At 36.7% G+C, this 17,365-nt stretch overlaps 1 protein-coding gene across 2 annotated transcripts in view; it reads right to left on the reverse strand.

Annotated features, from left to right (window-relative positions):
• The window catches only part of rfx7 (regulatory factor X7), a 46,571-nt gene that overhangs the window by 13,842 nt on the left and 15,364 nt on the right, over positions 1–17,365 (reverse strand). The window contains exons 2-5 of one of the 2 annotated variants that reach the window (XM_033050595.1): positions 17,082–17,115; positions 12,317–12,399; positions 10,189–10,308; positions 939–1,055 (exon numbers count right to left, since the gene is read on the reverse strand). In XM_033050595.1, the coding sequence (XP_032906486.1) occupies positions 939–1,055; positions 10,189–10,308; positions 12,317–12,399; positions 17,082–17,115 (354 nt within the window). Of the gene's footprint in view, positions 1–938; positions 1,056–10,188; positions 10,312–12,316; positions 12,400–17,081; positions 17,116–17,365 lie in introns of both variants that reach the window. The other variant, XM_033050594.1, reaches the window with a different exon arrangement.

Here is a 17,365-nt window from a genome sequence, read left to right on the forward strand (position 1 = left end):
TGAACTCCACTGTTAATTCTGAATCCAATTTTAAGTACACCTGCACAGCATCAAACATTCCCAAGTTCAAACATAATAGTATGATGTTCATTTTCCAAATATTAATATCAGAAAATCATCATTCTATTTTTGATAAATGGCTTCAGTCTTTGAATAAGTCTTCCAGCATTGTGCCATTATATATTATGGAGTCAAAATGATTAAAAACTGCACAAAACTTCAAATTAATTTCATGCTGAACCGTTCAGAAATGACTCCAATAAGGTACAATCTTGGAGTGGATTTGAAGAACGTTCATAATTTAAAAATAAAATGTTTCCCTACACTATCACTGCCCTTACATAACTGTATTACATAGAAGCATTCGAGGGACACATATTCCATGACTAAATTTTGTCAATAACTGAAGAGTAATTCACAGAATGCTAACGCATTCCTCAAGGACATTATGGGCATACAACCACAATATTTTCTTTGCGTTCATTGTGTTCCATAATTTCAAGGCCAGGAGGGTCACACTCCATTTACAGGTGACATTATTTGCACCAAAGAGTCCAAGTCATTTCCAAAAATCAGGATAAACTTAATTTACAAAATTAGTACAAATTAAATTTCATACTAGTATGGTGCAAAAGAACTTCAACTAAAATGGTTTAGACCCGATGTACAAATTGACAACACTGAAAGGAAACAAAACAAATCTAAAAACTTAATGTTATGCAAAATGCATTTAACATAACTGATCTGCATATAACCCAAAAGTATACGACGTGCAATTGAAGTAAAACACGTCAATTTCAAAGCTTAATCACATTTGTAATACATTTCTTGCTATATTCAAAAGTAACTTTCTTTTATAAAAAAGTTTATTACATAGACATTAATATAAAGCAAAATGAACCATAAAATGAAAACTTCAAAGCTACTGCAAAGGATATTTAGATTTCCCTCTTGTGCCAAGACGCCGAGCCTTCATATTTGGAAAGACATTCTTCATGATCTTCCCAAAATCAGCTGCACTTAAAGAGTTATATCCAAGATTGTCACAATAACCTCTGGAAAACAAATTAGAATTTAATTAGGTCTGGGGGTAATTTTAGATCTGAGGCCTGCATTCTCACTTCTTCAGATATTAAACACTTCTTCCCCCATCCACCCAAACACCATTCAAAAGTTACCATACCTTTGTCATGTGACGAATCCACAAGAGATCAACAATAGAATCATGAATTGCCATTACCGATGTTTATCTTTTTTTAAAGGCTCACCCAATCTGATAATTTGTTCTAATACACCATATTCATTAATACATTTGTACCTGTGTTTGTAATGTACGTAGATTTAAATATTCCATCAGAAAGAACTTTAATTCACAGTTTGCAAGAATAACTAACCTATAAATTGCCCCATTATATCAAAAGAAAAATGCAATTGTTTTTAATAGATTGTATTGTGTTTAGGTAATCTTGGGAAAAGTCCACCATTATTAATGTATAGTTAAGGCAGCAGGCACTAAACCTAGTTCCAGAATTCAACAGCAGACTTCAGCTCCAATTGCAATGCATTAGATCTGATAAGTGAAATGTGCTGGTATTAGTTTCTGGAATTCTATAGACAGAATGGCCAAATCTTTTTTTTATTTTATTTTTTTAATTTGTACTAGAGGGTTCAAAGTAAAAACAAAATATTTGCCTGCCCTGCTGGGTAATGTGTTTATTTGTTGTTTTTATTTTAATTGAAAAGGGCAAGTCTGGAAAATATCGAACATTTTAATATGATGCATGGATTGAAGCACTTTAACAATCGGTAACTGCAGAAACTTTTAATCAATAATTGTTCATTCATTTCATGTTTACTCGCCCATTGAAATTTAATACAGAACCCACCACATGGCCTATTAATTTAATCAGTAATGGTTGACCATGGGTAGGTTTAAATATCATTTGTAGACACAAAACGCTGGAGTAACTCAGCAGGTGAGGCAGCATCTATGGAGAGAAGGAATGGGCGACATTTCTTCAGACCCTTTATCATTTGGTGCATTATGTCCATATTTACCCTCAGATTATATTGTCCCCGCCAAATGCAGAAACCCAATTAAAACATGTTCTTTAAATTAAAAGCCAGTGATATTAAGAGTAAATTATTAATTGCATGAGCTTTTATGGAAATCATCAACACTTAGAAATTACATCTGACAAATGTTCCTGCATTATAATGGGGAAATAGAAAAGTTACCCAATACGAAACGTTGTGTAAATATTCCTGAACGATGGCCAAAACCATACTTAAAAAGTTTTTTTTTAATTCAGCAATGGGAATAAGATTCAACACAAATTTATATTAACACAATGTAATTTAAAGCTTAAATTTACCTGCTGTGCAACAAAATACTTTTAAAAAATTACAATGTTGTTAATTCACTATTTGAAGACAAAAGGAAAATGGGGGGTAATTGTTCACTATGTAAACAAATCACAATTCATAAAACTCACATTCATAAATAAAACACCTGACAAAACGCACACTACAAAGCAATGCATGTTTGATTGGTGCTGATGATCCACCGTTCACAGTAAATCCAATTTAAATGGTAGCTCTGCCAGCCAGTGAGATTTGGAACTGCTCCAATGCTCAGAAGTCTTGCTCTCATCAAGCCTTCTCCATTGATTTGGGAGCCGACCTCTCAAATGGCCAGAGTAAGAAGTGTCTTTCCCATTACTCATGAATTATTAAGCATTTGGACTAAATGAAATGATCAATGATTGAATGTTGGTATTGACCACTATTAGGGTGTAATGATATTACAAGAAATAACTTTTCCATGTACAATTAAACTTTATAAAAAAAGGATCCAATACCAATATTCTACAACTCTGTTTTATAAGGCATCAGAAGTCAGAAATAATAAAGTATATGAAGATTGCAATGTTGTTAATTCACTATTTGAAGACAAAAGGAAAAAGCAGCACAAATTTGCAAAATTTAACCAGTAAAGTCAGATACTGAGGTGCACACAAGACATCAGTATATTAAATCATCGACCCAAACTTTCATATTGTGGGAAATATCTACATTAATGTGCCAAAAGATAACCTTCAGCCAATTTTGTTTAAATTAATAAACTGCAAAACTTTAAGATAGCTGCTGCAATATTGACAACAGATGAAAGGCAGAAATTGCTGAATAACATGACATAACTATTTATTATTAGACACTCCCTTTAAATACTTTTTTTTTAAACCGGAATTGAATTTCACCTCCATAACATCCCAAGCAGCATTTACCTTATCTGACTGACACATGCATTCCGTGTTTATGTACAAGTTAAACACTGGGAGCAAAATTCTTCCTCCAGCGTAGCTTCCTCCAAATAAGCGAATTTGGTATTACAACTGCGCATGCGTGAGTTTGCCCAGGTGGGTCATTCGGGACAAACATTCTCGCCAGCTGAGCTACGATCGATAATTGTTTTGACCTTCGTTTCATATGTATTTTCCAGTTTTGCTTCTTCGAGGTAAGAAAATACCGCTTTCAAAACTATTAACTAGATGTATATATGGTTCATATGTACAAAACGATGCTGATTTGGTGGTTTTATTGGCTTTTCCTTGGTCGCTTGCTGGCTCGCTTGAGTGAGCGAGATCGTGACAATGAATAACCATTTTTAATTTTTTTTTTTTGGAGGGGGATGGGGAGAATGAAATAAAATGTATGATTTCTATAACTATCAATAGGTAATATGAAAAATATTTGCGGGGTTTTCACCTCTTACTATACTAGTCCACGGTCACGGGCTGTGTGCACATTTGTTGACTTCTGAATGAATTCTGCATGTACATGTGTAAGTAAAGTTGTGTAAAGCAAACCAATGTTGACCAACATGTTGACGACGGACAAGTCAACAAGTGTTTGAGCATTTGCTGTAGATCATGTGTATGTGTACAAATGCAGCAGTCAAGAGAACTGTACTTGCACGGGATGCATCCAAAAACAGAAGGACATAAACAAACTGACCGACAAAGTTGAAATTTTGGAAGGCAAGGTAGAAGAATTGAAATTAAAACTGAAGAATGCTGCAACTAAAAACTGTTTTTGTAGCAATATCAAGACCGACAAAAATGCGAGAAGATTGACAGGGCTTTCTTCGAAGGAAGACTTAGACAACCTATGCGAGCATGTGAAACATAAAGCAATGAAAATGCGATATTGGGATGGGAAGAAAAAAGTCGTTAGTACTAAAGTACCAAGAACATTTAAACAATCTCCAAAGAAATCTGGACCCAGGTCAAAACTCAGCATCAAGGATGAAATTGTACTTGTGTTGATGAAGCTGCGCCTTGGGCTGTCAATGGTGTTTCTCGCAAGTATGACAGTACTGAACTATACATTTACTTTGTGAAGGCCCAGTGTAGTTGCATTTGTATAAACAATTTTAAGATAATTTGTTTCTTCAAGCCACAATGACTATTTAATAATAGTTATACTGTATGTGTGTCTGGATTAGTTCCAGGATGCATGTCGGGAACTCGTTTTGCATATCTGCTGGGTAGTTTTCAAATAATTCTTCATGTACCAGGTAGAGATAAAATGTTGGGGAAAATCATAGTGCTTTGGAATTGCAAATAATTGATAAAAACATGCTAGATGATTATTTAGGTGGCATGTCATGGTTGTTGTACACGCGGTAGAGGGTTGCTTGCTATCATTTTAAGATACAAAAAAGACGAAAACTCAGACCGGAAATGTTATTTTTACACAGTTCCGCCCAATACGTACACACAGTTTATAAAGCACTGCGTTTGCAATCACTGGCAATGCTCTTTGTTTATCCCGAATGACCTTTGACAAATCCCATGATTCATTGCGCACGAGAGATACCAAGCTCGCTTATTTGGAACTACTGTATGCAAATTTCCCCAACACCATTCAAGTACACCACAGGGTGGTTCATAGAAACTGCAGAACTTAAGCTGCAGGCTAAATCACTACTCACTAAGTATACACAATAGGGATTTTGAAAGGAAGGCCATTTATATTACACGTTGGTGTATTTATGTACTCGATAACTGATTTGTTTAAATGCTACGGTACTGCCACCCAGATGGCATCTCAGAAACCAAGTAATAAGTAGATTTAGGACGTTAGTACTTGGCTGAAAGGCCACACGGGAACAAGAGGTGCTGTAAGTTTTAACTAGCGGAGAGACAGGCACAAAATCTTTTTGCCTGAGGACCACATATAACACAAAGCATGTTGTCGTATCTAAAGTGCTCCAGTAATTACACTGACCCTGGCAACACGTTAAACACTGCAGAACAAGTAAAACTCTGACAATCTGGATAGTTCAGAAATCATTCCTTAGTCCAGAGTGTGTGCCAGAATTCCAAAATGTGATCAGGCAATGTGACAGGAGCCAGGGGTCAGCAGCACGGTCAGAAAGGAATGCTGGAGAGTGGGCCGTTGTGCAGCTGCAAACAGGGTTGGGGCTGAAACACCAGGGGGTCAGGAAGCATGTAGCCTTGCAAACACAGCAAAGGTCCACAGTGCTTGTATATTTCCTGTTCACATATTATACTACTGTGTAAAAAAAATTTAGAAAATGAAATGAAAATGCATTTGGGTATTAATAGTAGTGGCTTTTAATACTCCAGAAAATCTGCTAGTACAGCACTAGCAAAAAAATCTCAATTTTTTAAGCTATATTGTCCATTTTACTATACAATGAATCTGGTTTTGCCTTGGATCAAATCTAACATGGCTATAATTACAAAGTCATATGTTACCTTACTTTGTTTAAGAAAGAACTGCAGATGCTGGAAAAATCGAAGGTAGACAAAAAAGCTGAAGAAATTCAGCGGGTGAGACAGCATCTATGAAGCGAAGGAAAAGGTGACGTTTCGGGTCGTGACCCTTCTTCAGACTTCAGGAGTGGCATGAGGATAAACTGTAAACAATGTTATCTCGTCAAGGAGTGAATGGGAGCAATTGTGAATTTATGGAATTCCCTGCCACAGAGGGCAGTGGAGGCCAAGTCACTGGATGGATTTAAGAGAGAGTTGGATAGAGCTCTAGGGGCTAGTGGAATCAAGGGATATGGAGAGAAGGCAGGCACGGGTTATTGATAGGGGATGATCAGCCATGATCACCATAAATGGCGGTGCTGGCTCGAAGGGCCAAATGGCCTCCTCTTGCACCTATTTTCTATATTTCAATTAGAGAAAAAGGAAACAGACAAAAAAATATATGCGTTGTGAAATGCAAGTAGGAAGACTAGCCTGGCAGATCAGGCTGGGCATATTCTCCACTGTCCTTCAAACTCACCAGAGCCCTAGTTTCCATGCTCTCCTTGAACCAAATGGGAACCCATCTCCCCAACTCCGTTTAAACTTGCTAGTTTACTGTGAAATTGATTATGATATTGCGTAACATATAAAATGCGATTATAAATGCGTTAGGTTTTAACAGGGACTAACATAAACTAATGAGGAAAATCTGTTAGTTCAGCCTTGTGTCCTTGAAATGCCCACAAGCCTTTGAAAACTAATGAACTGCTCAGATGCATGGTTGAAGATTATAATGCGCAGTCTTAGATTATTAGCCTATGTAGGTTATTAACCACTGAAATTAAAGACCAGAATTAATGGGTTTAAGGTAGACAAAAATGCTAGAGAAACTCAGAGGGTGAGGCAGCATCTATGGAGCGAAGGAAACAGGCAACGTTTTGGGTCGAAACCCTTCTTCAGACTTGACATAAATGCTGGAGAAACTCAGCGGGTGGTGACAAAAATGGTTTTAATGGTGAATGGTTTTAAATTCAGTTTGCCACCATGAGCACTGACATTGTTGTTCTTATAACTAACTTCCAGTCTGAACTGAACAGAGTGACGTTCCATTTCATGAATAGGAATAACAATGGATCTTTGTGCCACAAAGACTCTCAATAAACTTGCTAAAAAATTGCGGCTAATCAGTCACAAAACTGCATTGCGGATACCGACCGGGCAGCTGGAAACCATTTCAGGAGAACAATTTATGGTTGCGCTTTAAGCATTTCTGGACAAACCTTTCCTACTTCAACTATCTAATCTAATCTAATCTAAATCTATCTAATTCTAATCTAACTACCTAAAATGTTGAAACCTCAGAAGTCATCCCATCCTAAAGCTACCTGCAAATCTTGTAGTTAACAAAGTTCTTGTTGAAAGCATTCATTGTGATGTACTCCAGTTACCAAATGACTTTGCACAACATTTTTTACAACTATTATCAATCAGATTCTGCTGTTATTACTTGTCTCTATATAGCAAAGATCACACGATAGGAAAGATTATAGGATTCAGAAATTTACAAAGATGTTGCCAAGCCAGGAAAATTGAACCAGGAATTGAAAACTGGATAACCAATGGTTACTTTCATTAGAAATATGACAGAGGGAAGATCATTTTAAAATGAATGGCCTGGTAGAATAAATGGGAATGATCTAGTCCTTCAGCAGAAGGGTCAAAAGTTAGGGTGTACGGATTTAAGGCACTTGGTGGAGGAATTAGAGTGCAGAGTTCTCACTGCTTAAAATGAGTGCACAGATAACTTATCACATTTAAACAATATTTGGACGATTGCTTGAAGAGCCCTGACCTGTGGAGTTATGGATCTCGGGGAGCTCTTTTTTTCATTATGGTCATCTTCTGTATTCCAAATTATTTATGATTTTATCAATCTTGAAAATGAAGTAATTTTACAAAAAATGTATGGAATGTTAGAGGTATGGAGGAGGAGGAGCCATCTTGGTGAACGGCTGCTAGCCAGCAGCCGTCCGTTTTAAATCCGTTTTTTTTATAGTTTTTAGTGAGTCCTGTTTTTTGTTTGTAGGGGATATGGTCTTTATAATGTGGGGGGTAGGTATTAACTTAATTTCTAGGTCCCTACCTGGTCGGTGTGGCAGCCTTTTCTCCGGGCTGCCCGTTGACCCGTCCTCGTGGCCTACCTGCGGGCTTGGAGCGCCGTTTCCTGGCGGGAACCGCCCAGCACCTCGGCCTCGGCGGCGGCACAGCATTGGAGCGCTGGAGTGGAGCGGGCGATCCCTTGCCTGGGTCGCAGCGCTGGAGCGACGCGCTGGAGCTCTGGCGAGCTGGACCGCCGAGAGCAACAACTCCGGGCTGCGGGTCTGCGGAGCGGAGAGGCGGCGCCAACTTTACCAACGGGAGCCTGGGCGCTCCAAACCGGCGCGGCCTTGTCGGCTTCGGCAGCCGCGGGCTCCAACCAGGAAGCGGCCGTTCCAAGTGGCCCAGCCGCCAAAAGGACTCTCCCGACCACCCGGTGAGAACGGCCAGGGACATCGGGCCTCCGTAGAGGCAATTGCGGTGGCCCCAATAGGCCTGACTTTGGGGTGAACATGGGGTGGGGACTGGACATTGTGCCTTCCTCCACAGTGCTATCCACTGTGGGGGGATGATTTTTTTTTGTCTAACTGTAGTCCTGTAGGTCTGTGTCCAAGATGGCTGCCGTGAAGGGAGAGTGGACGCTGGCACGAATTGGTTGCCGCTGCTCTCTCTTCACACTGTGTTTTTGATTTTCTGTTTTTGGATTGAATTCTGTTTTTAATTTGTGTCATTGTGATGTCTTTAATTACTTGTTTTACTCCGATTATATGTTTCTATTCCGATCTACTATGTAAGGTGTCCTTGAGATTTTGTATGAAAGGCGCCCATTAAATATAAAATTTATTATTATTATTATTATGTTGTGGGCAGATCATCTTTCAATGAACTCACCTGCTTTCAGGCACAACTACCTTGCATAAATAATAATAATCAAATTTCAAAAGTAAAATGCCATAGATGCTTGAAATCTGAAATAAAACCAGAATATTCTAGACATTCTTAGCAGCTCAGGCAGTATCTGTGGAGAGAAAAACAGTTACGTTTTAGGTTGATGATTTGACGTTTTCAGTATTTACCTCATTTTATGATTCCAAATGATGAAAAATAGCTGGACTAATCATGATCATTTTTTGGTGGCTCCATGTGAATCACTATCATAGATCATCTGACACTTTCAAACTGAAGTTCAAGATAATTGTAGGTCTGTGAAGTGCCGAAGTTTACAACTTTATGATAGATCGAGAGAGTCAGTATTACTGTGTTTTCCCTAGCATAATATTACTTGGGTCAGGAGGAGTTTGATTTGGGGGAGGAGAGGGGGAAGAGAAAAGGAAAAAGCTTAAAACACACTGGGATTTTGTCCCAGGTGTCAGACGTGAAGAAAGGCGAGGGCCCAGTGATTTTGATGGGTAATTGTATCTGCCTCAATAGCTTCCTCTGGAAGCTCGCTCCAGATACAGACTGAATTCAGTGAATACACATATGCAGGGGTCCGAGGGGTGATAAAATGGCTCGATTTATTTTCAAATGTAACTAAATCCTGTCAGGAACGTTTAAGGCCAAGCTGCCAGAGGCTGAGTCACCATCCCTCAACAATGCTGGATTCTGATATCTGGTGAGCCAACAGCACTTGCCTTCGTCATCTGGCTTAACTAAGTATGGCCTTGGGCAGACTGTAAACTGCAAATCCAGCAAGGAAGGACCAGTCCAATGCGGTTTAATCAAAGTATTAGTACTGTATTTTACAAAATGCAAAACATAACTCTTTATAAAATATGCTATTTGCTTCCAGGTATTGCATTCTTCATTAGTTGTAACCAAATTATTTTATAGCTCCTCATATCTTTTCATAAATGTTCTATCAGCAGAAGATCTAATATCCTGAAAAATAGGTTGTCCTTTTAACAATAGATAACAAAGAATATTACGGGCAAATCATTGCTCCTCGATGTATTTATGTTTTCATAACCATGATTAGATCAATAAATAAACAATATTTATCAAAAGGGAGGAATGAATTATCTGTTGTTATGGCTCTGTCCCATAACGTTAAAGAATAACAGAAACATCTGCGAGAGTAAAAAAGATTGAAGATAATAATTCAACGGACTAATCTTAAAGAAATCTAAATTATCCTTAATTTGCAAAGTATATTACAAGGATGAAAAATTGTAGAACATTTATATATCAGTTAAGTTATGAAGCTCTTCACTGATGCATCATTTATAAACTACAAACCATGTTTAAAGTCTGTCTGTAATCTATATTTCACTTGGTCATTTACGTTTTCTAATGTAATACCCACTTGTATTCGTCATAAACCTCTTGCTTGGGCAGTGAAGTATCTGGGTGGTCCTCCAAATGATTTCGGATCCAGTTACATGCATGCATTTGCAGAGTACGGCTTGAAGACAAAGAGCTTGGATTGCTGCAAACAACGAAGAAATGTTAGCATAGTTGCAACATAGAAATTAAGCAAGATGCACAGGGAAGGTTTTCTGGTTTTAGAAACATGAGAAAAGTTACCATTAAATCTAACCTTTTGGAATTTGTGACAAGCTAATCAATTCACAAATTAATTAATTAATTAATTGATAGGCCGTTTTCTCATAATACAATTTCAATTATTTCTGACAATAAAGATTTCTGATAATAAACTTAATAGCTTTTAACATTTTAATTTGTTTTCCTTATTCCAGTTGCTAATAAATCAGGAAAACCAAGAAACTATTTTTTTATAACAGTTGTCTATTTTAATATTTAAAAACTTACTTGTAATTATATTCCTCAATATTTATTATAGTCTACAAAAGAAATATATGTTACTATGCGGCTGATTAAGTTGTTGGAATAAAGCTCAAAGGAAGCAGATTTTCTAACCCTAGCCCAACATAAAATGTAAGTTAAATCATACTGATTGTTTACCTGCATGACAATTTTGATGAATGATATAATAAATCTGGTGCTCTTACAGTAAAGCTAGCTTTCGACCTGAGTAGAACTGCCTAATCAGTATTATTGCTTTATAACTATACAGCAGTTACAACAGAGAAATAGACTGTTTGACCCAAAAGGATATATTTGGAATTGAACTTCTCACTGTTTCTTCTGCTAACGCAATGTATTTTTCATTCCTTACTCCCTCATATATATCTAGCTTCTTCTTAAATGCCTCATCTACTTTTTAAAATGGTATGTGCCACATGCTAAACACTACATAAAGTATTATTTCCCAAATCCCTTTTGGATTAGTTGTGATGGTCTCTCATTTATGACCCCCAAGCTCCATACTGTTCCTGCTCTCGTAGTAAATACCCTCCAATCAAACCCTTTCAACGAGATTTAATGGGATGTTTATCTTCTATTTTCCAGAAGATATACAGCACATCCCATTAAACCGATTGTTTATGGTTATTTTAGAGTGATAACAATTTGCACATTTCAAATGTAGATAATACCTGGAGCCAGGCCAGAGCTACATGCGCACAGTAAACTTGTAATAACTTGCCATTTAAACAGATGAAAATGATCAAGCTACCAGACTTCAAAACTGCTACTTACAGCTGCATCATTTGTTAAAGGAAACCAATCATGCAGTAGTTGTGATACAATTACTTCAACATGTTAATTTACACACAGTTCACGCTGTGATGGACTGCAGAGTCCAAGCGAACAACTTGGTCCAGTTTTCTCGTTTGTCTACTCCCACCTATTTTGCAATTTGAGCAAACAACATATTCATCTATTGGAGGAGAATGAACAAGTAGACATTTTCTTCCACCATTATTGCTTCCAGAACTGTCTGCTGCCAAAAAGAAGTATATTTCTAAATTTATCAAATCTATTTTCAGGCAATGTCTCAGGCTGAAAGACCACTCAGACTTCCCATCTGAAATAGTTTCCCTTTCAACCTGCAGAGCAAGGATAAGATTAGAAACGTAGCAGTGTGAATGTTCTGCTACATATATCAACGCTGTGCTTCAAACTAGTATCCTGTTGAAAATTGGTCAGGGTTCATCAATTCAAGAGCGCAATGTCAAAAGATATAGAGAAAAATTAATAATTAACACAAACTGCTTTAAAACTCAAGTTTTTAATGAGAAGTGCACAAAAGGTTAAGTTATTCACTTGTGGATCCTACGAATATCATAACATGATAAATATAAGTTGCTAAAATTAAGCTTATGAGCTATTTGTCTGGAACCAAGTAATTTTTACTTTTAAAACAAAAATAATTAAATGGTGTACCTCTTTTCTATTTGACTGTTGTTACTCAGCATCTGTTTATAACAAAATTATTGATTCCTCTTTAAAGTTTAATTGACTTGCGAGCATTTGTTGTCGCTTATTTTCTATAAGTAATTACTATTTATAAACATATAGTTCCTTGAAAAGCTATATAAAGAGTAAAAGAATATCCATGTCGACATTACCTTTTGTTTCCATTGCTGAGACCAGAAGGCAACTGAAGGTAGAGGTAGAGTTTTTCTGGATCTGTAAACTTCATCACTTCTTGCTAAAAGCAAAAAATAAAACGGAGTTGGAAGTACAAATGGCTTTTTGAAAATAAGTGGCACAGACATGTGAAGTGCAAAGTAAATCCTACACTTCCGGGCAAAATGTTACATCAAATCAGTGTCAACCAATTAGATAAAAGATGATCTGCCTCGCCACAACACAATGCATTCCATACGATAAAATTCCATCCCCCAATACAGTGTTTCTTTTGCCAAACATCATAAATCTTTGTGTTATGGTTACCATTTGTTAATTAAAATTAAAATGATTTCCCTCCATCAACTGTCAAAATGCTATGTAATTTTGACACTTTTCCCTTGTGAGGGTGTAGTTTTAGTGATAGTGATGAAGCAGGCCTTTTGGACAATGCGTCCTCGCCGACCATTGATCATCCATTCACATTTGTTCTATGTTATCTCACTTTTACATCCACTCCCTTCACACTAGGGGCAATTTATAGAGGCCAATTAACGTAATCACGCAATTTGGAAAGAATATGGGAAAGTAAAATATTCCAGTTGGGGATTGTAGATTGGCTATTGCATGCTAGCCAATTAGAGTGTTTGTTAGTAGTAGCCCCGCCTGGTACATGCTTTATAATATTAGGAACTCGCCTACATCAGGCAATAGTTGTAGCAGCTTGGACGTGTAATGTACAGCATATCCAATACTGTAAGAGTTTAATAAAGATGTGTTGTATCTTTAAATGTGTATGAGTCCGGTAATTACAGGGATGATCATGGATTTGATGGGTTATTGTCAAGAAAAAATCATATAAGGTGATGACAAAAAAATAGGGCAGTACTTATTTTTGGAAAAATAAACAATATAGGAAAGACTAAAGATACTAATGCTTATTAAAAGAATACTAAGAAAAACCACAAAAGTATTTTCAACTTTTTACATTGACATTTTTGTTCTCCTTTCCAGACTGTATAGCCAACACCATTAAAATTTAGAACAAATCAATAAAATAAAACAATCAAACTGTCATTAACTTGTGTAGGAAAGAACTGCAGATGCTGGTTTAAATCAAAGGTAGACACAAAATGCTGGAGTAACTCAGCTAAGTTACTCCAGCATTTTGTGTCCACCTTCTATGTCATAAACTTTATTGCTTCTTTTACATTTGAGAAGGCTGCCCCAGAACACCCTGCCTGTCATACTGTCTCCTTCCCAACCGCTCTCCTCCCAAACATCCCATACCATCTTTGCTGTTGAACTTAAGGCACAAGTGAAGCAAATCAAGAAATTCCGTGAAAATGGATCCTTCAGATATACCAGTAATTTTCATACAAAATGCTGTAAAGGTAAATTGGGAATGGAGAAAAGATTAAAAGAATCGGTGGGCCAGAGGGCCCGTTTCCATGCTGTATTTTTCAGTCGTTCAATCAATTCATTAAAATCCAACAAAAATGATCACGTGGATAAGGTAGAATGAATTGCGAAGGAAAATACATCAAATAGTTAGAAAAAGAGGACATTTACTTGCCCAAGATACCAATTAGCATGCTATTGTGGGAAATGGGCTTTTGGACAATAAATTAATTTTACACCCAGAACCACAGATAAACTTCTGACAGGCTATAATTTTGAAATATGTTCCCCATTAACTTCATGAGCAAAAAATTAATATTTACCATGGGTAATCAGCTTTAAATTTCTAGTTACACTGAAATAGCTGAATCAATTTACGATTTTAAATTGTCTTTTGTTGATAGAACTGTTATACTGTTTAAAATGGCGCATACCTAATCACAAAATAGCTAAGAAAAAAACTAACATTTATAAAATGCATTTCACAATCTCCAGATGTCTCAAAGACATTTACAACCACTGAAATAATTCTTAAAATGTGTAGTAAACGAGCTGAAACTCAGCAGCCAATTTGCACACAGCTGGATCCCATTAAATACACCGTGGGCACTGTGGTAATAACTACACAATCACTTTTATTTGCCCAGTTTACTGGTGTTACCTCACCTACTTACTCTTCAAGCTAATATCCCCTTGCTTGTGACTCCACTACTGGTGAAAACATCTTAGTATCTACTCAGACAACTGGCCAAAGGATCTTACATGTTTGAATAACATCCCCACTCATTCTTCGGAACTCCAAGGAATATAGATCCCAATTATTTATTCCCTCTTGGTTCACTCCAGCAATTAGCCAATAAATCTCCATTGCACTGCCTCCAATGTTACGACATTTAAAAAAAATAGGGACCAAAACAGGTAATGGAAGGGAAAACAGGTTAAGGGAAAACCAAAAAAAATAGTACTCACTAACACCTTGTACAATTGTAACAAAACCTCCCTATTTTTCAACTCCAACCCCATTGCAATGAACCCCACATGTAGTTTATCATCTTAAATTATTTTTTATCCTGCCTGCTAGCCTTTCATAATTCATGCTCTAAAACATCTGGATACCTCTATACCTCATTCACTTGCAGTCTCTCTCCATTTAGATAATAATCCGCCATTTTGATTTATCTTACCGAAGTTCATGACCCCACACTTTCCAACTAAATATTTCAATCCTTTGCCCACTCAATCTTTCTTTAACCCAGTATCATTACCACAACTTAGCCTTCCACCTACATTGGCAAATTCAGAACCATCCATTCCAACAGGTTGTTAATACACATAGCGAACAATTGCGGGCCTAGAACTGATCTCTGTAGTACTCCATTAGTTACCTCCTTCCAGTCTGAATAGTACCAATTAATTTAAATGATTTTCTACTTGTCAGCCAGTTTTCAATCCATTCTAACTCACTTCCTCCGATACCATAGACTTCCAATTTATTTATCAGATATGGTGTGGTCCAAGTCAAAGCATTACTTGTAGGGAGAGCTTGGATAGGCTGATTTTATTTTCACCGGAGTGAAGGAGGTTGAGGGATGACTTTATAGAGGTTTACTAAAGTAAAAGAGTCTTACTAGAGGCCATAGGTCCAGGAAACAAGGGGTAAAAGTTAAAGGAGATCTGAGGAGCAAGTTTCTTTCCACACAAAGGGTGGTGTTTATATGGAACAAACGACCAGAGGACGTGGTCGAGGTAGATATTATTAAAAAATAATAATAAATGTAGGTAAATGGCATCAATGTGTATATAGGTGTAGATAGGCATCAGTCAGCATGTGCACATTCGGCCAAAGGGCCAGTTTTTTATGCTCCATGACTATTTTAAATAAATGCTAAACCACGATGGTACATAATTGAAGAACACAAACGTATTCTGCAACTAAATGGTAATAATATAATTCAACCGTTAAACCAAATGTTTCCACTGGCAAAATTTCAAACAGCTTCTCTTTCAAGCCCCAAATACAATTTTCCAGGCAAATACGAAACACTTCAGCTACAGGAGAATTAAAGTAGGACCGGATGGAGGAAGAACTCAATGACGGAGGAAAAATCCAGTGAGATCTTTCCTTTTCCAGGCCGAATTTGTGATCTTGTGGAGAAATGATCCAAAGATAACCAAGCTTTAACACAAGCAGTTGACTCGCAAAGACCAAGAAAGTTGAAGTTTGATCATCAGTCCCTGTGGAATTTTGTGTTTCAATGGTTTGGGAGAGGGTGAGGAGTTGTCTAGGGAGAGAATGGACCCGCAGAAGCAGAACACATGGAGAATCTTATGATGATTTGTTCTCAGTAAATTATAATCTGTAATGTTATCTGTTGGACTGAAAGGAGCAAATTCAATAACATCATCCCGAAAAGGGAATTTGTTAAATATTTGAAGGAAAATGCCCACTGTAATCAAGCAACTTGTCAGTATTCACAATATAATCTCTTATGGATATTGGCCACTTCAATGAGAAACCATCGGACAATCAGAAACCAAGGAAATGTACCCAATAAATAGAAGGGGAGGAAATAACACGAGTTGGTTGGAAGGAAAAGATGGTGCAGCAAGTTGCTAAAAATAAAGATCATTGTGTTGACACAAAGCATTAGAATGGGCTAGACTAAAAGACGAGAGGTGCATGAGTTTTCGGAATGTTTTCAAGTTACAAATCTGAGATGCATTGAAAAATTTAGGTTCCTTGTTGTATTATTATAGGGAGCAGAGGAGAGCATTTTTAGATTGTTTGTACTATATTTTCAAAATGTAGGGCTGAGAAAGGAACCCAGATTTAACCTACACTTAGTTTTATTTTGTCATCTATGGGAGTACATATCTAAATTATACCTGAAATGAAGTCAGACTAAAATGAAGTTTAAACAGAAAGTCTCAATATTAAACATGATTGTATTGCACTGTTGAGGCTACAATCTAATCCTTCTGTCAAGATGGAAAATCTAATTCTACCTGTTTTGAAGATTTATACTAAAGTTAATAATCCTACTCAAATAATGGAAAAACAGTAAGATCTCTCAACATTCTGATCAGTTTTCCACTATGACAAATATTTTTTTTTAATGGATTTACCAACCATCACAGTATTGTTCACAACTGTTGTCACGTTGATTTATAAAAGAGTTAATGTACTTGAAATTTAGAATTTGTATTTGAACGTTTAACAAAAGGCACAACAATGTCTATTTTATCACTTGCATCAACACCATGCCACTTTCTTAAACACCATTAGTACATATTTATAACCAAGCAATAGTATGCACAAAAGACAACATACAACAAATATAAAATATTGCATTATGTACTTACCAAAATGCAGTCCACTTTTGATTGTACAGTTTTGCTGTGGAGAGAAAGAAAATTAGTATTATATTGAAATCTAAATAAGGTAATTTACAATATTTATACAGAAGATGTTTTGCTCATTTCGGAATCCCAAATGACCATGATGTCTCAGCAAAACATGTTAACTGAGTAAAATGGATTATTATACTTCCATCATAAAATGGAAATGAATGTTTTAGAAATCTCTACCCCAGAGGACTGTTAAGCCTTATTTGTCAAGTTCACTGAAAGGAATAATTAGTGGCACA

Source organism: Amblyraja radiata, chromosome 34, assembly GCF_010909765.2.
Source record: "Amblyraja radiata isolate CabotCenter1 chromosome 34, sAmbRad1.1.pri, whole genome shotgun sequence".
Taxonomy (NCBI): Eukaryota; Metazoa; Chordata; class Chondrichthyes; order Rajiformes; family Rajidae; genus Amblyraja; species Amblyraja radiata.